At 32.9% G+C, this 25,509-nt stretch overlaps 1 protein-coding gene across 1 annotated transcript; it reads right to left on the bottom strand.

Annotated features, from left to right (window-relative positions):
* Window positions 1-24,077: 24,077 nt before the first annotated feature.
* LOC150035573 (uncharacterized) lies at window positions 24,078-25,193 on the bottom strand. Its single transcript, XM_090314357.1, has 2 exons — window positions 25,004-25,193; window positions 24,078-24,808 (listed from the first exon to the last, which is right to left on the bottom strand). Exons 1-2 carry the CDS (start codon window positions 25,191-25,193, stop codon window positions 24,078-24,080), a joined length of 921 nt encoding a protein of 306 aa, XP_090170483.1.
* Between the last annotated feature and the right edge of the window lie 316 nt (window positions 25,194-25,509).

Here is a 25,509-nt window from a genome sequence, read left to right as displayed (position 1 = left end):
TATAAATATAGTATGATAAGTTGGTTATCATATATATTTATGATAATATTAATTATTGGATAATTATATCTTTTTACCTAATAACCAATTGAGTAGAAGGTTATTGGTGGTTTCATGGTAACTGTGAGATAAAAGAAAAAATATTTTCCTAAATTTCAGATGATTAAGTTTTTAAGATTTTCTATTCTTGAAAAGAAAACTCACGGAAAGGTTGTCAAGTGGATTAGATTCACTAAACGATAGCTGAAGAGAGACTAAACGATCGTGGAGTGACACTACACGATAGTTCACTCAGCTGGCCATTAGCGAAACGATCATGGAGCTTTTGCTAAGAAATCGCAGAGCATTTGTTAAACGATTGGGCATCGTCTATATGATAGACCTTTGTCTTCTCCCACTTGCTCAATCGTTTAAACAATTGTTATTTCTCCGGTCTTTTCCTCTAACCAAGTCTACACAGAGCCCACGCTTCTGGATTCTCACATCGAGAATATCAAGGTAAACATTGTGGTGGTGTCATACTCAACTCGACTGAGTCGAGGTTTTGAAGGTCGTTTGTTGTGTTTGCAGTGTTCGTGCGGTGGTTGTTGATTGATTGTGCTGTGTTTCGGTCGCTGTGTTCGAGCGTTCATGTGTTGCAGTCTTGGAGATTGAACGAGCGTTTGTTGTCAAAGGTATGTATATTTTATCCCTTGATCTTATTGAAAAGTATGCTGTAATTTCGTATGTTGCATGATCAGTTAGTTTTTGTTTCTTTATTGTAATAGCGTATGTTCAAATACGAATGGAATTTGGAACGATCATTTCGCTGCTCATGGAAATCCTCATGTCCGATTTCCTTCAAGTCTTTTGTTCACAAATGTACTTTTAGTAAATGAATACAAATCTTTTACTTTTCTCTTAATATAACATCATAAACCATCTCAAGGTTTTGCTACCTCAGTTGGCTATTTTCAAGAGATTAAGAATTAGTAATTAAGTGAAATAAAATGACCTCAAAAGAGGTAGTCCAGATAAAAGACTTCTAGATCTAAGTATTATGTTATTTGATTTCAGAAATAAAACAATTAAGTCGATTAGGTCCATTGATGAATTCTATACCTTTGGACGTCGCTTTGTCCAAAATTCTCTCATACTTGATCACTTTAATTGCTTTCTTAATTTAGTTTTAGATTAGTTTGCAATAAAGTTGGTCACCTAAATAAAATTGGAACAATCTCTAGATACCGAAAAGAATTGAAACTGATTGCCTGAGGAAATACGTGGCCAAGACCATTTTAATTTTATTACAATTTTACAAATGTAGTTGTGTGCATCTTCTACCAATATAAAAACTACTAAAACTGGGTGGTAAAAGTAGTAAGATCGGGTTGAACCATAGGAAGCTTGAGATACTTTCACAAAGTTAATTCTCTAATTAAAGTGGTAAATCGAGGGAAATTGGTATGGATAGTAATGTAAATCATGGAAAATAGCGTGCATGAAATTAAACAATAGTGGGTTTAATCAAATTAGACAATCTAGCTTATAAACAGGTGGTAATCCTATGCAATTCGATCACTGAAACTTAAAACAAACATTCGATTAGGAAGCACAAACATGACTCACTCGTCCTAACTAACCTATTTTAAAACCTGACTTGTTGGAAGATTAAGCAAGTGTCCTAACTATTAATTAAGATTAATGCATTAATTAAACTAAATATCGTTTTACAGGGCAGGATATTATTTCGTATAGTCCTAACATTTCCATTAAGATTTAGGTTTTCACTATGATGATTAATAATCTAGATAGCTTAAGTTGGTTAATGATTTTTGAAGTTAAATTGAACATGCACATGTGAGCTACAGATATCCTACATCTCAAACATACAAGGATTCAATTTTTGCTACTTGAGGATTAAAAACCAAAATGAAATATGAAGATTGTGTTCATGTTCGAATCTATAGCGATTAAACATGTATTAGTGAATAGAGCAACAATCCACTTGCATATGTATATACATAGTAGAAAGTGTCACGATGCTAGTGGTAGTGTTGCAACATTGTCTAAGACTTCCCTTAACGCCCCATAGCGTTGAGCAAGCTAACCCATGACTGTGCTACTATTTTACGCTATTACTCCTAGTTGCAACATGGTTGTTCAAGGGCTTTTTCGTCATTTGCTAGCCTTTAAATCCGAAAGCTCCTTTTTACTTCTAAGTGCTCCATTTTAGCCCAATTTGCTCCTAAAATGTCTTAATGACCTCTTAAGCTCAATGTCCGACATAAAGACACATTTAAATATTAAATTCCTAAGTACTAGCCCAATTTAGATTGGGAAAGATAGCTCTTTTTTGGAGTTATCAAACCTTCAAAGTCACAAAAAGTTGTTTGTTTGATTCATCTAAGTTAAAATTAACCATAGAAATATGTGTTTAATATCTTAGGCTCCTAAAGGTAATTATAAAATGGATGAATAGGTGTCGAACTAGATTCATGATTTGAAGTGTCAAAAACCATGGAATGTGAGCAGAAAAGTGTTTACATGTATAGTTGGAAAGAACACGAAAAAACGTATGAAAATGGGTAGTCATTTAGCGAAAACGAAGTTATATCGACGAAGATATGACCAAAGCAAAATTGCAAAACAAAAATTGAGTAATCGTGTATGCTGATGTAACTGATCGTGTAAGTTGATGTCAACGATCGCACGCTTTTTCTACACAAACAATAATTTTTTGTCATATCTTTGTCAATACAACTCTGTTTTAACTAAATGACCTATCACTTTCATATGATTTTTCATGCTCTTTCCAACCATGCTTATAAATTAAGCAAAATATTAAAATACCTTTCGTTTTAAATGACTTTAAGTTTTCATTTTGTTGTTGTTGGAAGGAAAGAGTAAAAGAGATGTAGGAAATACATAAGAAGAGAGCATTTAATATTAAGGGTAAAAGTGATATGTCACATGTCAAAAGGGTTAGTAACAAATGAATATTTAGAAAGAGGTCAGTCATAGAATTTTTTTTGTTTTTTGGATCATTTTGTACAAATTTTCAAGGAAACTATTTCAAAAGGTTCAGTTCGGTTCAATTTCAATTTATGATAAAATTGACTCTACGAATCGGCTTAGTTTGGTTCGATTCTTTACACTCTACTTGAAGTAATCTCCTTTTTATATTACTTAATTGATAGCATAGGCTTGCAGTTAGGACTGTTCATCACTGCTTAGTTTTTTTGTCCATATCAGCTATTTTTAAAATGTTCTCATTCCTCACTTTTACTTTGGAAAATGATCGATAAAATGCTTGAATTCTTTATTTTGACTTACACGATAAATATCAAATGACACGAACTTCACATTATTGTTCATGAACTTTTGAAAATTGGCATTCGTAAATATTTAGAAAATTTTCACCTTTAGAAAAAATGTCAACTTATTTCCAAAAATAACAATAAAAATATTGATAGACACTGATAGACTTCTATCAGCGTCTAGTGATAGACTTTTAATTAGTTTATATCACTGATAGATATTAATAGACTTTTATTAATCTCTATCAATTTCTATATATATATATATATATATATATTAAAATTTTGCTATTTTATATAAATAAATTTTCTTATTTTCTATTTTTAAAAATTTCCCATATAATTCATAAAGTTTACAATAATATTTTTGTTTTTAAAGGAAAACAATTTTTTTAACCAATAGTATGGCTCTATTTTTCTCCTCTTACCATTCTTTTCTCCTCTATTTTTCTCCTCCAAAAATTTCCATCCACTGTTTTTAGTGCAACCATTGTTAGATTTATTTATAATTTAATATTATCGTTAATGTGACCCATCTGCGTTATTTATTATTTTATATTTGAACCTAATATTTTTAATTAAGTAAAAGACAATTTTAAAATTAATTAAAAGATAATTCCCTGATTAAATAAGGAGGTGTTTATATAAAGATAAAATCGTAGAGACTAGTCATCTCTCTCTGCCTCATTAAGCACTTTTTCTAAAAGAAGGATAAGAGAGAGAAATACAATCTCTTAGAAGACCATTATCACAGATCAATATATGTTAATCTATCTAATGTTATTGGGAAAATCATCTAGTTCAAAAATCTTGAAATTTATTGTTTTACACAATATTAGAGTTTTATTGTATTATCATCAACTTACGTGTGGCATCAGAGCCTTGATTAAGAACTTATGATTTTTTATTGATGATTATTGTATATCTATTGTAAATTAATATGCTTTTATAAAACAAGGCGGATTTATTATGGATGTAGGAGAACTCGAGTACACCTCAATTTTACACTATTTATAGAATATATATATATATATATATATATATATATATATACACCAAAACCACTAATTAATTCAATGGTAAATTTACTTTCCAGTCCCACAAAATTTTTAGATCCACCATTAATGTCAATAACTCGGGTTGCAATCTGATGGCAAATCCAACCCATGGCAATTTTGTCCTTTCCTTAAAATAAAAGGGTAGTTGGATGCATGCAATTGTGATTAGGACGAATCATTAATTCATATTCTTAGTTATTTTTAACTAATGTTTCACATGCTAAGTTTAACCTTTTAATTAATTATAATTTCTGTATTATGTAAGGCTAAATTGAATTAAGTTTAATAACAAGAATTGTGTATTTGTTTTATTCTTATGTATTATGCAAACTATGAAAATTTAAAGTATGTTCGTTTTATCTTTATAATTTCAATTACACAGTTTAGAACGTATAAAGTTTTCATTGATAAAATTATTTGCAATATTAAACATTTTGTACATTGTATGATAACATTCTTTACAATTATGTTATTATGATATGTATATATTATGAATAATTTGTTGGCCATAGAAAGTTCATTAGATATCAAATTAAACTTAACTCAATTACTCAAGTTTATGTGATGCTAATGAAGGAGATGATATTAGAAATTATTAAAGATATTATCATGAGTGTATTGGTTTTTATTATTATGAAACATTTTGAATCGCTCAAAGGTTGATCAGTAGTTTGATAATTTGAACCTTATTGTGGTTAATTGAGGTGTTTGATTAGATATTTTTTGGTATATCCAAAAGATAACTAATGTATCTAATTTGAGCATTTCAATTACTAATTATGTGAAACTAAATTTAGTATCAATTATATATGAATGTTGTATATTGTTGTATCTTCCCAAGAAGAACTTCAATATATGCTTAATGATTATTTAATGTTATTTGAATCTACATTATGTATTTAAGTTTATTTCTCAAAGCAATAATGTATAAGCATATTTATTCTGTATTTGCAAGTATTTGTGTTTATTTCTCTTTATTCGCAAGCTACGCCTATAATCAAGTTTAATGGACTCAATTTGTCTGATTAGTGCGAACAAATCTGATTTCATCTTTGTGTTTTGGATCTTGATTTACCACTCTTAAGTGAGATACCTGTTGCACTTACTAATGCTAGTAGTGTCCAGGAAAGATTTTTATAAAGTTTGGGAAAGATCAAATAGATTGAGTCTAATATTTATACAAATGACTATAGAAAAGAATATCAAGTCCTCAATTATAAAATTAAAAATGATAAGCATATTGTGAAATATGTGGAAAATTGTTCAAAGTCTAAGTCGGTTAATACATCCTTGCTAGAATATTAATGAGTACCTTAATCACCATTAAGTTTGATGGTTGTTTGGTCTTTGCATGAACATATCTAAAGAAAGAATTGAAAGATTTTAAAGAATGGAATCCTTCTAGATTTGAATTTTATGATCATGGAACTTGTGTGGGTTGTATTAATGGAAAACAAACAAAACACATTTAATAAAGTAGCCATTAAAAGCTAATAGCTCCTCAAAATTATTTCTTTTGATGTTCCATCTTTTGATGGAAAAAGTATTTCATTACCTTTATTGATGATTTTTCAAATTATGGGTATATCTACTTGTTGCATGAAAAATCTCAAATGATAGATGTCCAAAAGATATTTATCAATGAAGTTGAAAGACGATTAGATAGAAACGTGGAAATTATAAGGTTAGATAGAGGTGGCGAATATTATGCGAAATATGATGATAATGGACAATGCCTGGTCCATTTGCTAGATTCCTAGAAAGTCATGGAGTGCTCAATACATAATGTCAGGAACACCACAACAAAATGGTGTTTGCTAAAAGACGTAATCATACATAAATGAACATGGTTAGGAGTATGTTAATTAATTCATCTTTACCCATATCTTTGTGGATGTACGCATTAGGAACCACTCAATATTTATTAAACAATGTTCTTAGCAAGCCAATTCCAAAGACACTTTTCAACTGTGGATAAAAAGGAAACCTAGTTTAAAGCTCCTGCATGTTTGGGATTGCCAAGGGGATGTAAGAATTTATAATCCACATGAAAATAAATTGGATTCAAGAAACCAGTGGTTTCTTCATTGGTTATCCAGAAAAATCAAAAGGGTGTAGATATTTATTATCCTAACCATAGTAAGCGAATAGTTAAAACTAGAAATGCAAGGTTCATTGAAGATGGCGGAATTAGTAGGAGTTTGGAACCACGTATAGTGGAAATACATGAAGTTAGGGTCAAATTCCTTCATCCTTAACTTCTTCTCAAGTTGTTCTTCCTATAGTTGTTGACTCTATTAATAACCCACAGAAAAAATTAACAATTAAACACCACATAATGATATTATAATGAATGAACCTATAATTGAGGAACCATAAGAAATAGAATTAAGAAGATCAACTATTTTTGATGATTACGTGATTTGAATGCATGAATCAGAGTATGACTTAGGTATTGATAATGATCTAGTTTCGTTTTCACAAGCCATCAAAAGTGATAGTTCTACTAAATAATTAGATACCATGAAAGTAGAGTTAGAATCATTCGATTACAATTAGGTTTCGGACCTTATGGAATTGCCCAAAGGAAGCAGAAGTGTTGGCTGTAAATAGATCTTTAAGACCAAACTTGACTCAAATGGAAATATTGAATGATACAAGACTAGACTTGTTGTCTTATGTTATACCAAAAAAAAAAAAGTATTGGCTATAAGGAGACCTTTTCTTTAGTCTCTTAAAGGATTCATTAAGAATTATTATGACTTTAAGTTGCTCACTAAGTTAGAACATCATCAAATGAATGTGAAAACTACTTTTCTAAATGGAAATTTAGATGAAGTATTCATGGATCAACTAGAAGGTTTTGTGGTTGAAAGAAAAAAACATATAGTTTGTAAGCTAAAGAGGTCAATATACGGACTTAAATAAGTTTTCCGATGATGGTATCTTAAGTTTAATAATACCATCACATCTTTTAGATTTAAAGAAAATGTTGTTGATCAATGTATATATCTAAAGATCAGTGGGAGTTTAGTTTATAATGCTTGTTTTGTATGTTGATGACATCTTGCTGGCTACTAATGACTTTGGTTTATTATGTCAAACCAAAGTAAATTTCTCTCTAAGAACTTTGAAATGAAAGATAAGAGTGGCATCTTATGTGATTGGAATTGAAATATTCCGTGATTGAGCACATGGATGGTTAGGATTGTCTTAAAAAGCATATATTTATCAAGTTTTAGAGAAATTTTAGATGGATAAATACTCTTCAAGATAGTTCCAATTCAAAAGAGAGATAAGTATAGTCTCATGCAATGTCCAAAGGATGAATTGAAACAAAATCAAATGGAAATCATTCCTCATGCATCTATTATCAGAAGCTTAATGTATGCACAAAGTTATACCAGACCAAACATCATTTTGTTGTCAGTATGTTAGACATGTATCAAAGTAATTCAAGATTGGATCTTTCGAAAGTTGCAAAGAAAGTGTTTATGTATCTGCAAGAAACATATTATGTGCTTACTTATAGAAGTTCTGATTATCTTCAAGAATGTGATTAGATATTCAGATTCAGATTTCATTGGATATGTGGATGTATGAAAATCCACATTTGGCCATTTGTTCTTATTATGTGGTGGAGCAATTTCATGAGAAAGTGTAAAGCAGTTTATCATTGCTGCGTCCTCTATGAAAGTTAAATTTGTAGCATGCTTTGAGGCTACTAAGGGTCAATTTGAAATGATTTAGAAAAAATCTGTTTTCAAATATCCATCTTCATTTAAACACTTTTGATTAAAAAAATTCCTCAAAATAAAAGCACACAAGTTTGGCAACTCCTTAGAAATATTTTTATATACAAGTTTGTTTGGTTTGTTATATATTAAATGTGTTTTTATTAATGTTTTCCAAAGTTGACCAATGGCGATTGAGGTTTGGCTAGAGTCAGTGGTCGAAAGTTTGCTGGCAAGATCATCGGGGATGGCTAGCAGTTGGTCGTCGGAGGTGATGGTTTGAAGTCAAAGTTTGGCCAGAGTTGGTGGTCAGATGTTTGTCGGTAGGGTCATCGGAACTGGCAGTCAGCGGTCAAATTTTGGCAAGAGTCAGAAGTTCGCCAACAGGGTCCCCGAAAGTGATGACTGGAAGTGGCTAGCGGCAGTTGTGAAAGGTGGTGATCAGTGTTGGTCGATAGCGATCCCCAAAAGTGATGTCCAAAAGTTAGTCGACAAACTTCCTAGATTAAATTAGAAAAAAAAAACTACAACCCATGGGTTTGAATAGTGTTTAATATTCAAACCCATGGTAAAGAGTGTAGGAAGTCTTGGCTTTCTAAACCCTTGTCCCAAACAAGGGTTGGAATTAGGATGCCTAACTCATCCCAAGCCCAACCCTTGAAACAAACACCCCTTAAGGGTTGAAGGATCTTTTGAAGAGGAGACAACAACAACAGATGATGAACTCGCATTAGACAAGTTCCTTGGTTTAGTGAATCGTCTATCCCGAGGTCGAGTCGAACAATCGTCCAAAATATGACCCTGTTTGTTGCAGTACCTACATTCAAATGTAGGACAATCAAGGAATTTATGACCATGTAATTTGCAATTTGTGTAAAGAAGTTCGTAATATTTTGCCATTATAGATTGGTGAACCAAAGTTTAATCAAACCAAGTCAAGAGAACCAAACTACTGAACCAGACCAGCTGGAATGAATCGAATCAATTTTCTTGGACCAAACTGGTTTTCTTCGATGAACTGGTTTTCCTGGACCAAACGATTTACTTGGAACAGACAGGTTTACTTGGACTGAACCGGCTGAAACTCCTCAAACCCTTGTGTCTTCTATGCATGGGAAAAACATCCACTCGCCCAGACAAGAAAAACGACATGAACGAACGGGGACGGGGACAGATGGATCTAAGTCGGATCGCCTAAAGTTGAGCAGTAAAGGGTTCACGAGGAGCAGCTAGAGTTGAATAAGATAAGCCCCAGGCTTTAGGGCTATGATACTATAGGACGAAATTAACTATATTTTATTGAATCAATATGTGTTGTATATTTACAATTGAAAAATCACATCATAAATATACACAAGAAGAATAACAAAGAAAGTATAAATCTCCTAACAATTAGCCTAAATTATTGCTCAAGATACATATATGGTAACAAAATCTAATGATCAGAATGGATACGAAAGAGTTGATTGAAAAGCTAGTAAAAATGATTTGAAATCGAGTATTGAAGAGTGGGTTATTAATCATTTTAGATATGCATAGAAATTGTTCCAATTTTATTCATGGACCAACTCTTCATAAAAACCTATACTAAAGAAAACAATAAATGATGACAAATGAGATGAGATTGAAGTAGAAACACAACCTAGGGTATCGACTTTGTTTATGAGCCCAACATAAAGGTATCCTCTCCTGATTTCAATCTTTTCTTGCATCTAGTTATTAATAATCTATTGTAATTAATTAACTAAGCATGACATTAAGACTCTTCATCATAATCTCTATTGCTTGCGCTATCACTCTCGTGTATATTTGAACAACAAATTGGTAAATTAGATCTAACTTAACATCCACTTTCTCTTGTGTATAATCTATAATATATATAAAAGTAGGAATGTGGAAAAAAACCTTTTTTTGACACTTTTATCTTTGTGTAATTTAGTAATACCTTAATTAACCTCATGATACTCTCTCTCTTCCCACTTGTTTGGGTTGATGCCCTAAATCTCATGCTCTTATAGTTTGTAAACTTTATATGTACAAACAAATTATTTATTTAATAAAATAAGTGTTATTTTATTTGACATTTAGTTGCATGAACTCAAAACCATTAAATTAAGATCTAAGGTTATTCGATGTAGCTTAAACATGTATGTGGTGACATATATGTGGATTATGTTTAAGTAATAACCTGAATGGTCTATAGTAGATGGATAAGGCCAGGTACCTTATCCTGGTGACACTACGGAAACGACCCGCTTTGTAATTGTTACAATTGTTGTAAAGTGTTATAAATGATTAATCCTAATCATTCATGTGGAGACATGAGAGTAGGAATATCCTATACAAAGAGTTTGTATAAGACCAAATCACAAAATGATTAGTCTCTTTTTATAATGTCATTACTAGAAGAGACTTACATTTCACCAAGATGACCATAAGTGACTTGACCTTTGAGTGAGTTATGAATTCCTGCCTATAAGGGCGGTTTTTTGATCTGCATGAGTGAGAGTGGCCAGATTAGCCAACTCAATATGTCTACCATTTTTTAGATTCGTCTCATTGGGGAGCTGGAAATACAACTACACAAGAAGAAATTCACTCCTTTCCGTTGTTAGGGTAAGTAGATAAATTGCTCCTTTAAGGATTGATTCTGGATCTTGAACAATGTGGCGCCACACCGTCTCCTTGCTCGAGAGGGGTTTAGTTATAGTTGAACTATGATTAATCGTTCATTAGAGGGATCAGTGGTATCTAAGGCGTTAGATGTAACTACAAGGGTAAAACAGTAATTTTGATCCATTTGTACTTATGAGCAACTTGTGAAGGATCAATACATTATTGATTGGTTATATCCAATGGACACAGAAATATATCTACAGTGCAAAGAGTGTAGCTATCGATCTTTAGTGGAGTGACCGACAGTCAATGAATGGGGATTAATTTAATTAAAGTGTTTAATTAATTAATCACATATCGTTGGAGCTTCAATATGTAGGTCCATAAGATCCCTTTGTTAGTTTAATAAGGATTAATGAGAATCAAATTAATTTTGGATTAATTTGAATTGTTCAACTTAATTAAAGGGAATTAATTGTATGTGATACAATTAATATAATGTATGTCAATACATTATAATATAAAGTTTAATGAGAGAAATAATATTTGAATATGATTCAAATATCAACTGTATGTATATGATTCATATAAAAACTACAGGTTAAAATTTAATATGAATATGATTCATACTAAGACTTATATAAGAGAAGATAAACTACAGGTTATATTATAGATATAATATAAACTATAGGTTATATATTATATGAGATATGATATATAGTATAGATTTAATTATATTAAATATGTTAATATAATTAATGTTTAAATCTTGAATTTTTTAAATAATTCCCTTGGGAGTTATTTCATATTGATGGAGGGAGTTATTCTACGACTCCTTTCTATCTCTCATATGGTGAAAATTAGACAAAGGAATAGACTTTACTTTTCACGTAAAATTCAATTGGTAGAAAAAGTTCTCTTTAAGCTTCATCTTTTTCCTCTGCATTTTTTCTCAACAACAATCTCTCCTTTTTCACCAAAATTAAACATGGAAGCCCACCAAACTCTCTTTGATTCTCACTTTGAGAATAACAAGGTAATACATATGGTGGTGTCCAAAAAGTGTTACTGTCTTCAAGATCTTGTAATGTTGTTGTGTTAGTGAGAAGCGGATAAGATCCATTCATAGTCTCATTGGAGAGGATACATGAAGAATCAGTTCTTCAAAAGTAAGTTCAATTTCATCCCTTTTCTTTCTGATATTTTCTATAGAAAGCATGCTTAGATTTATATTGTTTATCCTTGTTTCCATCCTTTGTTTTAGTAAGTTCTGTAAAACGAAAAATTAAGACATGAATGTGTTTGTCCATTTCCATTGTGGGAATTCCGAACCCTTCATTTGGTATCAGAGCCAAATCGTATCTATGATTTTTATTTTGTGACTTGAAATTAGAGTTTTGGTTGGTTTTAATTTTACATATTGAATGTTTGGTTTGCACTTGAATGTTTCAAAAATTGACATTATATTTACTACTTTAAGGAGTTTAAAGTTGTAAGGGCTCGATGTTTTGGGCATTTAAATTTTGCTATCGAGTCTTTAAGTCCATGTCACTCAATATGCAAGTGTTGTTGATCATTTTGGTGCCATTTGGAGCAAAACGGAGCAAGACAAACTAAGGAATTGAAGCAGAGGTTGCATTCTGCCTTGGAGCGTAAGCGGCAGCGTAATTACGCTATGTGTTATGTTGTAAAGCAGAATACCCAACATAGCTACACTCGGCAGCAACATTGCGACGCTGAGGTGGAGCATAATGTTACATTATGGCAAGCTCCAAACCAGCATAACTACATTGCCGACAAGCGTCGTTACGCTCCGAGTAGATCTCACGTGCACACCAGATATTGCAGATTGTATGTTCTAGTATAGTTGCTGTTTTAAAGCAGTTTTATCGTACTTTTTAAATATTATGAAATGTAATTGCTTTTTTTTTATTAATTACATTAATATAAGAGTTATATTAATTTAATTAATTGTTTCGGATGCCTTTTTTTTTTGTCCAATGTTGCTATTTATTAATTTATACATGTGATGTATGATTTAATTTATTATATTTTATATTGTATACCACATAGATTAAAATCCCATCATAGAATAAACATACGATCATGCATCATTCTTTAATATAAGTTTTATAATATATGCTTGCATGATAAATTAAGCATGCTCATGCATCATTTCAGGATCTGAGGTTGCCCAGGACACATACTTGAGGCAAATACTAAGAAATTGGAATCTCATTTAAAATTATGTCTATTTGTAGGCTATCCCAAGGAAATGAATGGTGGTTACTTCTACGATTCTAAGATAATAAAGTATTTGTGTCGATGAATACTGCATTTTTAGAAGAGAACCACATCAGAGGGCATAAACCCTTATGTTAAGCGAGCTTTCCAATGAAACTACTGAAACTTCAACAAGAGTTGTTGAAGATATTGATGTAGATTTATCTAGTCGAACAAATCGAACTGATTGAGGTGGAGAGTATATGGATCTAAAATTCTAGGACTATTTGATAGAACACGGAATTGCATCCCAACTCTCAACACCTGGTACACCTTACCAAAATGGTGTATCAGAAAGGAGAACAACTTTGTTGGACATGTTTCAGTCTATGATAAGTTTCGCTCATTTACTTGATCCATTTTGGGGTTATGTAGTACAAATTGCACTTTATATTTTTAACTGTGTTCCATCCAAAAGTGTTTCTGAAACACCTTTGGAATTATGGATGGTCGTAAAGGTATTTTAATCCACTTTAGGATTTGGGGTTCCCAGCACACATGCTCGAGGTAAATCCTAAGAAATTGGAACCTCATTCAAAATTATGCCTATTTGTAGGCTATCCCAAGAAAATGAGTGATGGTTACTTCTACGATCTTAAAGATAATAAAGTTACTACATTTTTATAAGAGAACCACATCAAGGAGCATAAGTTCTGTAGTAAGATTGTGTTAAGCGAGCTTTCCAGCGAAACTACTGAAACTTCAATAAGAGTTGTTGAAGATGTTGATGTAGGTTCATCTAGTCGAACACATCCACCTCAATATAGTGAGAGGATTGCAAACCAACCTATTCGTTATATGGGTTTAATAGAAACCCTAACTGTCATATTAAATGGCAACGTTGAGGATCCATTGTCCTATAAATAGGCAACGAATGATATGGATAAAAATGAATCAGTCAAAATTATGGATCTTGAAATGGAGTCTATGTACTCCAATTTAGTCTAAGATCTTGTAGACCAACCTGATGGGGTCAAACCTATAGATTGCAAGTGGAACTACAAGAGAAAAAGGGGTGTTGATGGTAAGGTACAAACCTTTAAGGTTAAACTGGTGGCAAAGGGTTATACCTAGGTTAAGGGAGTGGGCCATGAATAAACTTTATCACCTGTTATCATGTTAAAGTATATCCAAATTCTTCTATCCATTGCCTCATATTATGACTATGAGATTTGACAAATGGACGTCAAAACTACCTTTCTGAATGATAATCTTGAGAAGACCATCTATATGTAATAACCAAAGTGATTTTCCCAAGATCAAGGGCAAATGGTTTGCAAGCTTAATCGATCCATTTATGGATTGAAGCAAGCATCTCAATCTTGGAACCACTACAAGAATTTTGGGCTTTAATATCGGTTAAAAAAAGTGAAATCGGATGTATAATGTTGATTTTGTTTTTTTTTTTTTTTTAAAAAAAACCGATCTTTAATGTCAGTTTAAACCGATATTGTAGGGTACCTTTAATGTCGGTTTTAAACCAACATTAAAGACCCGCTTAATTTTTCTCTCTTCACTCTCCCCCTATTTTCTATTTTCTCCCAACTTTTTTCATTTTCCCTCTTCACTCTCCCCCTATTTTCTTCTTCCTCTCATTCTCACACTTTTCTCTTCAAACCCTCTTCTTCTCACTTCTCTCTTCCAAACCCAATCATCTGTGGTGTAGAACCTCGTACGTCGATCGTCTGTCGTGGTGTAGATCTGGGTGAAGAGTCTGCCATTCGTCCGTTGATCGTGGGTGAAGAGTCTATCATGGTGTAGATCTGGCTCAGATCTGAAGTTTCACCCAATTGTCTGTGGTGTAGATCCTTTCATTCATCCGTCGTTGGCCACACCCAGTCGCCCGGATCTGAAGTCCAGATCTGAAGTCGCTTAGATCCATGTGCCACCATTTGTCATTCGATCTGAAGTTTGTATTCATTGTTCGTTCAGATCAGTATGCTCTTCTTCTCTTTCCTCTCTTAAACTCACAGCAATTTTTATTCTTATGTTACGCCTCTCAATTGTTTGTGTAAATATCTCAATGAAAGCCAGTTGCTTTTTCACTTCAATATGTCTCTCTGCTCCTAGATTTGGGCATTTTTATGTGTCTATGGCCTTTGAAATTTGATTTGATTAATGATTTTGTTGTATATGATACATTTGTTGAAGTATTGGTAAGAGGCGTTGCCAAGAGATGCTCCTGTGTTGGGTATGCATGAGCAAGAGTAGTGAAAGTGAAATGTTGAGCGCAAGGTACTGGGTAAATGATCGTGTAGCAAATGGGTAGCGCTACACGATGAGGTAGGCGATCGTGTAAGCGGGCACTGGATGATCGTGTAGCAATGCGAGGAGCTAAACGATGAGGTAGGCGATCGTGTAGGCGGGCGCTGGACGATCTTGTAGCAATGCGGGGAGTTAAACGATGAGGTAGACGATCGTGTAGCAGATGCACAAAGCTAAGCGATTGTCGATCGTCGATCGTGTAAGCGGGCACTGGATGATCATCGATCGTGTAGGCGGGCGCTGGACGATCGTCGATCGTGTAGGCGGGCACTGGACAATCGTCGATCGTGTAGGCAGACGTTGGACGATCGTATAGCAGATGCGCGGGTGCTGGACGATTGTGTAGGTAGGCACTGGACAATCGTCGATCGTGTAGGTGGGCTCTGGACGATCATATAGCAGATGTGTGGGTGCTAAATGATAGACTACACGATGGCGCTATGCGATGAGCATGAGCACTAGATGATAGCCGTGCTGCACTAGACGCTGAGCAGACCCGTTACACGATAGGCGGAATGCTAACCGATAGGTGATGATGTTAAGCAATAGGTGAATGCGTTAGACGATAAGGCGTCATCGCTAAACGATGGGCACGGTAGTTAAACGATAGCCTATGCGCGAGATTGTTTACTAAACGATTAAGCTACACGATAGGCCACTGGAGCTAAGCAATAGATGCAGGAACTAAACGATTGATTGGCTTGAGAACATATGCATTATGCTAATTAAATACACTAAAAGAATGTTTGACTCAGAGTTTTAATAAGTTTTAGTTGATGACTCACAGTTTTAAAAGAAAGATTCTCTCATTTATTCAACTATTGAGTTTTCTTGTTTTGCATGTGCAACAAAGGAGTAAAGATTTGGTATCGCAACTTCTTTATGCTTTTTCTTGGGGAACTCTAGTAAAGAATTTTTCCTTGAATGTACCATTTATACACATTCCCAATAAACACGGTTAGTTGAATATGAATTCTGATCACATTTTCACTTTCAATCCTTTGGCTTAAACCTTTTTTGTTTGTGATGCTTTGAACAACAGTGGTCAGACAAAGATGCCCATAACCAGACACTGTTGAAGCCGGGGGGGTCTGTTCAAGAAGAATTATGAAGGGATCCATACTTACCAATTGGAGAGGGACAGTAAACTCATAATGTTTGTAAAATCATAATGTTTGTATTACTTGTAATTTGTGTTTTCAAGGGATGAATAACTGTATGGCCTTTTAAATTATAATTTTATAGCAGAATTTGTGGACTAAATGTAATAGATTTGCAAGCTATATATAAATAATATGTCATAGCCACAATGTTCGATGATGATGTGTCATGTTATTTTTTTTTGATCAAAAAATGGATTCGACAACGATATTTTAAAAAATGGACAATAATTGATAAAACGGACAGATTATGGGCTTTAATGTCGGTTGGAACCGACATAAAAGGGCTTTAATGTCGGTTGAAAATTTCATTGAAGAGCTTTAATGTCGATTGCAACCGACATTAAAGACAATGTTATTGAAGCCTTTTAATGTCGGTTTAAAACCGACATTAAAGACAATCGACATTAAAAGGCTTTAATAATACTATCTTTAATGTCGGTTTAAAACCAACATTAAAGCCCGAAATTCTTCTAGTGAATATAAGGTCTGATAACTGCGATCAAATCTTATGACTTTGACTAAAATGTTGATAAGCCTCGTGTATACAAGAAAATCATCAACAAATTAGTAGTTTTCTTAATGTTGTACGTGGACGATATCCTACTCAATGGAAATGATGTAGGTTTACTGACTGATGTTAAACAGTGTTTAGCGGCCCAATTCCAAATGAAATATTTGGGAGAGACACAGTTTGTTCTAAGGATCAGATCTTCATAGATCCTAAGAACAAAATGCTAACCTTGTCTCAAATATCGTATATTAATAAGATGCCTGTCAAAAGATGTAGAAATCCAATAGAGGGTTATTACCTTTCCGGCATGGAATTGTATTGTCTAAGGAACAGTGTCCTAAGATACCTCAGGATGTTGAGAAAATGAGACAGGTTCTCTATGTGTTGGTTGTTGGCGGTCTAATGTACGCAATGTCATGTACTAGACCTGACGTTTGCTATGTAGTGGGAATAATCAGTAGATATCAGTCTAACTGAGGATTAGATCATTGCCCAGTAGTTAAAATCATCTTCAAGTATCTTTAGAGAACGAGGGACTACATGCTTGTGTATGGGTCTACGAATTTGATCCTTACAAGATACCCTAACTTTGATTTTCAGACTAATACGGATTCTAGGAAATCCACTTCAAGATCAGTGTTCACTCTTAACGAAGGAGCTGTGATCTGGAGAAGCACAAACAAGGTTGCATAGCATACTTTACCACTGAGGTAGAGTATGTAGCGACTTGTGAAGCTACCAAGGAGACTATATGGCGTATGGAGTTTTTTGCTGATCTAGAAATTATTCCAAACATGTCAAGCCTATCACCATTTATTGCGAAAATAGTGGTGTTGTGGCGAATTCCAAGGAGCCTAGAAGCCATAATTGAGAAAAACACATAGAATGCAAATATCATCTTATATGGGAGACTGTGCATCAAAGGGACCTGATCGTCACGAATATTGCTTCGGAGCACATTGTTGCTGATCCATTTACAAAGGCTCTCACGACTAAAGTTTTTTAGGGTCACCTGGAGAGTCTAGGTCTACGAGACATGCTTCATCTAGTCTAGGACAAATGGGAGATTTAACAAGACACGTAGTGTATGCCCTAGTTTTTTGTTTTGTATACTGTACTTAGCTTCTGTAGTTTGTATTTGTACACTCCACTAGCTTTGGAATAAGTGGGAGATTATTGGAGTTGATGCCCTCAATCACATGGTCTTGTAGTTTGTAAACTTGAAGAATCGGTTCTTTAAGGGTGCGTCCAATCCCCATCCCTTTCCTCTATGAATTTTTTTGTAGAAAGTATGTTTAGATTTATATTGTATATCCTTGTTTCCATCCTCTATTTTCTTAAATTTTGTAAAATGAAAAACTAAGACACAAATGCGTTGATATGCTTCTTCTGTCAGAATTTCAATCCCTTCATAATTACCCTTCTCCTTATCTCTTTCCCTCTTGAAATACCTCGTCCCACTCTTCCAAAATTTCACTTCTCTCTCTAATAATTATTAATCCTCTCATTGTTTCTCTCTCTCTTTCACTGTTCACATTCTTTTTTCTTAACATTCCAACACCTATTCACATTTGCCTTCTCCTATTGTCTCTCTCATTAATTCTCCGTTATCTCTTCCAATCCCTTCAAATTCCTTCTTATCTAACAATTATTTTGTATAAATATAATTTTCTTCTTTAATTCATGCTTACAAAGTCACGATAAAAAGTCAAGTGGTAGAATCATCTATTGTATCTAATTTTGTTAGAGATATACTTGTGTGTAATTTTATTTATTTATTTACTTTCTTTATATAAAAATGTAGATAAGAGAAATGCAAGGTTGAAATGTCTCAAACATTTGAGGTAATTTTTTAATTTATTTGCTTCTTCTATATCTTTGTAGTCCCAACTATATATATATATATATATATATATATATATGGATCTGCTTTCTTTTAATAGGAGAACCAAGAATCGAGCCACCCAGAACACAACATAATAGTTCTTCGACCAAAACAATAACAAAAGTCTTATTTAGAAACATACCAAGGTTTCATTGTTGGATGGTTTCTTGATAACTATCAATTGTGATATTAATAATTACAACAATCATTAGCAATTATCACCACATTACAATGGATGAAGAATTGTTCATTGCATTTTTTTTTGTTTATTATTGTTTTATAATTTTTCTTCATATAGTCCATTTTTTTTAAAAAAAAATCAATCAATATATATATATATATATATACACACATATACATATCTTGTATCCTTATTTTATTTTATAAAAAAAAATTATATGAAGAAATTTGACTTGTGTAAGTTTTTTTTGTTCATTTACATGATAAGTTCATGTGCATTTTAGATAAACGTTGGAGTCATAATTAACTTAATACTAAATATGGAACGGGTTCAAAGTTTTATATAAATAATAAAAATAACAATATTGACAAATAGTTTTTGTATAATATATCTGAAGAACAAAAATACCCTTTTACAATTTGAAATACTAATAAAAGAACTAAAATAAAACCCATTATTGCATGTTCAAATAATACAAATAAAATACTTAAGTTTTTTTTTTGACATAAAGAAAATAATTAAATATAATAATTTAGACCCTGAAAATTAAGACAAAAATATATAGTTCGAGAAATTACTTTCATTTAATTAGACACTCACACTCCATTCTAAATTGCTAGCTAAAGACCATAAATCTAAAGAGAAACTAATAAAATAGACTAAAAATTATATCAAATATGAAAATTTTGAAATATAATTACTGAATATTATCTTTTTAACTCTACTTTTTTCTTGGTTCTACACCCTTCTTCAATTTTACATTTGTCTCTCTCAATTCAATATTCTTTTTTCTCTTTTCCATGTATATTTTTATCTCTCACATTAACTTTTAATTACCTCTCCTCAACTAAATCACTCTTTCCTAAAAAAATATTTAAAAATTATTAATTTCAAATTTTAATTACAAAAGGTTTTGTCAATTTATTTCAAGAATTAATTTTATCAATTATTTATTTTAAACTGTAAGTATTAAATTTAAGTTACAAGTATTAAATTGGTTGATCAAGTATTTTAAAATAATTTTCTCAGTGAACTTTACTATTAATAAACCTTGAAACTGATTCTAAACTTTATAAATTTATCTTTAATTATAACTAAAAGTGAAATGTCAAAAGTTTTTGGAGTTTTGATAGTTTTGTAACTTTTTTACATTTTATAATACTATAAACTGTTCAATAATTTGTATGTTACAACGATAAAATAACTTGTATATTCTCTTAATTGTATTTATTCATCTTTTTTTTCAACTCCATTATTTTTAAAGTTTATAGATTATGGTGTGGTAATTTACAATAGTCTACCACACAAAGTTTTTTGTATTAGTTACAAAGTAATGTTGTTTATGATTTATATAACATTTTGTTTTGATAAATATGTTTTAGTTATATCTTACACATTAGTGAAGATCAGTTATATGATAGGCGACAAAAACTAAAGTTAATTTGTAAGAATTTTGTACGTATTCTTTTATTTTAACTTTTCTTTTATTAATAATAATCTATCATAAATAATATTTTAAGAACTATACTAATTTCAAATATATATATATATATATATATATATATATATATATATATATATATATATATGTATATGTATATGTGTGTGTGTGTGTATATATAAGTGTATATAAGTGTATATATGTGTATATGTGTGTGTGTATATATATATAATACAACTCACACCAACTCTCCCTTCTTCCAATATTTTCAATGGCTTTATCCATCGGCTACTGTCACATTCTGGGAACTAACTCCGAGCTCCGACAACCACCTTTGACTTCAGCGACCAACTTCGGGCTCCAAGAACCATCTTTGATGATGACTTTGACGATGAAATCTGGCTCCAACAACTACTTCTGGTGAAAGTTTTGACGACCAACTTTGGGCTTTAACAACCTTCACGCGACCAACTCCGACAACTAATTTCGAGCTTCATCAACCACCTCTGTTGACTCAATTCCAAAGACCACCTTTGCGCTACCAACTCCGATGACCAATTTTAAGCTCCAACAACAAACTCTGATAACCAGCTCCGACAACCATTTTCGACTACAAACTCCGATGAAAAACACCTTCAATGACCACCTTTGAACGAGAAATTTCAACGACCCACTAGGGGCTTCGAAAACCACTTCCGACGACAAACTCCGACAACCAACTCTAATACCACCTTCATGCGATTAACATTTAGGTTCCGACAGCCACCTACGACTACAATCTTTGTAAAAAATCATCTTTAATGGTCAATTTCGATGACCACCTTCGGCCAACCAACACCGTGTTGAAAACGTTGGCGAGCCCACTCTAAATTCACTCTAAATCTCACAAACTTTTAAGGGAAGAAACTTGTTCTCTTACAAAACTCAAGAACGTACAAGAGAAGAATATTGTTCTCTTGAAGCTCGGTTTCTTTTCAAACTTCAATTTGCTTCTATTGATTTTGATTCTTTCCTCTTGTATACAAATGAGGGAAATAAAATCTTTATATAGTACTCAAGAGACACTTCCTAAAAGATACAAAATAAATGAAGTACATGTATACATACCATTCATGTACTTGAATAATTACATGTATCTAGAAATGCATGTATCTTGAAATTAGAAATGTATCTAGGAATGTGTTATCCATAATGTATCTAGCTTATTAATTTCTAACATGCCCCCTTAAGCTAGACTTCCTAACTTCGAGTTTTTCTTTCATTTTCAATAATAAGTCTGTCTTTAATGCTTTTGTTAATATGTCTGCAACTTGATCTTGTGTCTTGCAATACTAGATATATATTTCTCCATCTTTGCTCAATTCTCTGATGAAATGATACTTGATATGTATGTGTTTGCTTCTTCCATGAAAAATCGGATTCTTCGAAAGTGAAATAGATGATTTATTGTCACAGAACATGACGGTCTCTTTCTCTTGAGGACACTTCAATTCATGTAGTATCTTTCTAAGCCAAAGTGCTTGACAACTAGCTGCAAACAAAGAAATTTATTCAGCTTCCGTTGTTGACAATGGTACAAAATCCTGCTTCTTTGATGTCAATGAAACTGCTCCAGAACCAATATTAAATACATACCCAGAAGTACTTTTGAAATCATCAATATTTCCTCCCCAATCACTATCACTGTAGCCAACAAGAGCGTTATCCACATTCTTTTTATAGTGGATTCCATGATCAACAGTTCCAAGAATATATCTAAAAACTCTCTTTCCAGCTTCCTAATGACTTCTCTTTGGTGATACCATTAATCTACTCAATAAACTTACTGAGAACATAAGATCAGGTCTAATTATAGTTAAATACATTAAACTTCCAACAAGACTTCTATAAATGGTGGCATCAAAAGCTTCACTATGATCATGTTTGCTTAACTTTAAACCCAGTTCCATAGGAGTACTAGCAGGATAAACATTCTCCATTTTGAACTTTATCAACACATCTTTTGCATACTTCTTTTGGGAAAATGCAATCTCATTATTACCTTGTTTAACTTCAATAACAAGAAAGTAATGAAGTAAACCCATATCAGTCATCTCAAATTCTTTCTTCATGCTCTCTTTGAACTCGCCAATCATCATGTTTGATTTTCCCATAAAGATTAAACCATCAACATATAGACAAATCATCAAGAAATTACCATTTTTGTCTTCTTTGGTGTAGAGAGCATGTTCATATGGACATCTTCTGAAATCATCCTTCAAGAAAAAAATAATCGATACGTCTGTACCAGGCTCTTGGTGTTTGCTTTAGCCCATACAATGCTTTCTTCAATCGACATACCTTATTTTCTTCTCCAATTTCGGCATAACTAGGGGACAGCTCAACATAAATTTTGTCCTCTAAATACCCATTTAGAAATGCTAACTTGACATCCATTTGATGAACTTTCCAGTTATTTTGTGCTGCAAGGACTAACATCAAATGAACAGTCTCCAAGCGAGTTACTGGTGCAAAAACTTCTTCATAATCCACACCAAACTTTTGTTTGTAACCTTTTACTACGAGTCTGGCTTTGTATTTCTGCACTTCTCCATTTTGCTTCAGTTTTGTTCTATAAATCCATTTGACTCCAAGAGCTTTTCTATTCTCTGGTAATTTGACTAACTCTCATGTCTCGTTTCTTCTGATTGCATCAATCTCTTGATCCATTGCATCTTTCCATTTCTCATCTTGAATTGCTTCTTCAAAGTATATAGGATCACCATCTGCAAATAAAGCAAAATCAACATGTTCATCATCTTGTATTCTTCTTGAAGTATTATAGATCTCTTGAATATTTCTTGTCTTCCTTGGATTAGTTTCTTCATCACTTGTGGAATGTGATGAAGAAGATGAAGTTAGTGGTTGAGTATCTTCAAGCTCCAAGTCTCGAGCATCTTCTTTGCCATTCATGTCAACAAGTAATGGATTTTGGACTTTATTTGGTATATCTCATTGCCAGAATTTTGCTTCATCGAACTTGACATCTTGACTAATAATAACTTTCTTACTTACAGGGTTGTATAATCTGTAAGCCTTGGAGTTCTCACTGTACCCAACGAAAATACATTTTTTTTTAATTTATCATCTAGTTTACCTCTTTTCTCATATGAAATATGAGAGTAAGCAATACACCCAAACACTCTTAGGTGACTAACAGTTGGTTTCAATCCACTCCATGCTTTTTGAGGAGTAATACCTTGCACACTTTTAGTTGAAGCTCGATTTAGGAGATAAACAGTACAAGTTACAGCATCTCCCCAAAATTGATCTGAAAGCTTCTTGGCCTTCAACATACTTCTGTCAAGTTCCATTATTATTGTGTTTTTCCTCTCCGCAACTCCATTTTGTTGAGGAGTTCTTCGAACAGTCTTCTTTGATTCCATTTTCCTTCAAGAAATTTGCAAAGACTATATATTCTTCTCCACGATCCGAACGCGATGCTTTCAATTTCAAGTTACTTTCATTTTCCACCATTGCTTTGAATGTCTTGAAACATTCAAAAGTAGATCTCTTTTCTTTTAGCAGATAAATCTACGTTTTCCGACTGTAGTCATCAATAAATGTGAGAAAATAATGGTTACCTCTACGTGTAATGGTTCTCATAGGTCCACATAAGTCTGAATGGACAAGCTCGAGAGGTTTTGATGCTCTCCAAGAATCTCCAGTCGGAAATGAATTTCGATGATGCTTTTCAAAAACACATGCTTCACAAGATCTTCCTTTTTAATATTTGGCATTCCTCTCACCATACGTTGTTGACACATGTGAAACAAAGTGTCAAAACTCAGGTGCTCGAATCGAAAATGCCACAACCATGAAGAGTCATTTACTAAAGTCTCAAAACAAACAAGCTTCTCATAACATATTTTAATTGGAAACATTTTGTTGTGACTCATGTGTACTTTCGTTATGAGACTTCCATTCTTGGTTCTAATCTCACATATGTTATCTTTAAAGATAACATCATGTCCTCTTAGGAGAAGTTGCCCAACACTTAAAAGATTGTGTTTGAGACCTGAAACATAATACACATCAGTAATTTTTTTTGCTCCCTTTTTTGTCTTAACAAGAATATCTCCTTTTTCTTTGACCTCAAGCTTTTTGTTGTCACCAATCTTCATTACATTTTGATGAGATTCATCTAAAGATATAAAAATACCCTTTCTTCCTGTCATGTGGTTATTGCAACCACTATCAAGATACCATATTTCCTCAATGCTTGTTTCTTGGACGTTGAGTGTGAGGAAGAGAAGACCTTGATCAATATCCTGTTGCTCATGCATTAGAGTGGTTTCTGCTTGACTAGAATTAGCCTTCTTAGACCAACAGTCTGCTTGAAAATGTCCATAACATCTACAATTGAAACATTATATGTGAGGAAAATCTCCACGACCACCACTTTTGCCTCTTCCTCTATTTGAACTTCTTCCCCTTCCTCTATTTGAAGAAGATTCATTGTCTCTGCTCTCTGACTCTGAATTTGTTACGACATTGGATCATCCATTGCCTCTACCGCCACGTCTACCTCTTCTTCCACCAGATCGCCCTCTAGAGGAGGATTGTAAATGAAAAGCTTCTTCCAAAGGAGTAGAATCAAACAACTTCAATCTGAGCTCATGAGATTGAAGAGATCCCATTAAGCTATTGATGGAGAGAGTTGACAAATCTTTGGATTCTTCAATTGCTACAACAATATGCTCATATCTTCTAGTCATGCTTCTAAGGATCTTTTAAATCACCCTTTGATCATCGATTGTTTCTCCATTTGATCTCAATTGATTAACAATTAAGAGAACACGGTTGAAAAAATCTTCAATAGTTTCAGCATCTTTCATTCGAATGGTATCAAATTCAGGTCGAAGTGTTTGCAATCGGACCAATTTTACCTTTTCTTCTCCTTTGTAAGAATTCTGCAATGCATCCCATGCTACTTTAGTAGTAGAGACTCCTAATATTCTTTCAAAAATATTTTCATCCACAGCTTGGTAGATGAAAAATAATGCCTTCTTATCTTTTTTCTGGTATCTCTCA

Source organism: Benincasa hispida, chromosome 6 (genome assembly GCF_027475165.1).
Source record: "Benincasa hispida cultivar pf3 chromosome 6, pf3_genome.v1.1, whole genome shotgun sequence".
Taxonomy (NCBI): domain Eukaryota; kingdom Viridiplantae; phylum Streptophyta; class Magnoliopsida; order Cucurbitales; family Cucurbitaceae; genus Benincasa; species Benincasa hispida.
Note: the sequence above shows the minus strand (reverse complement) of the source record. Positions and strands in the feature narration are given on the sequence as shown.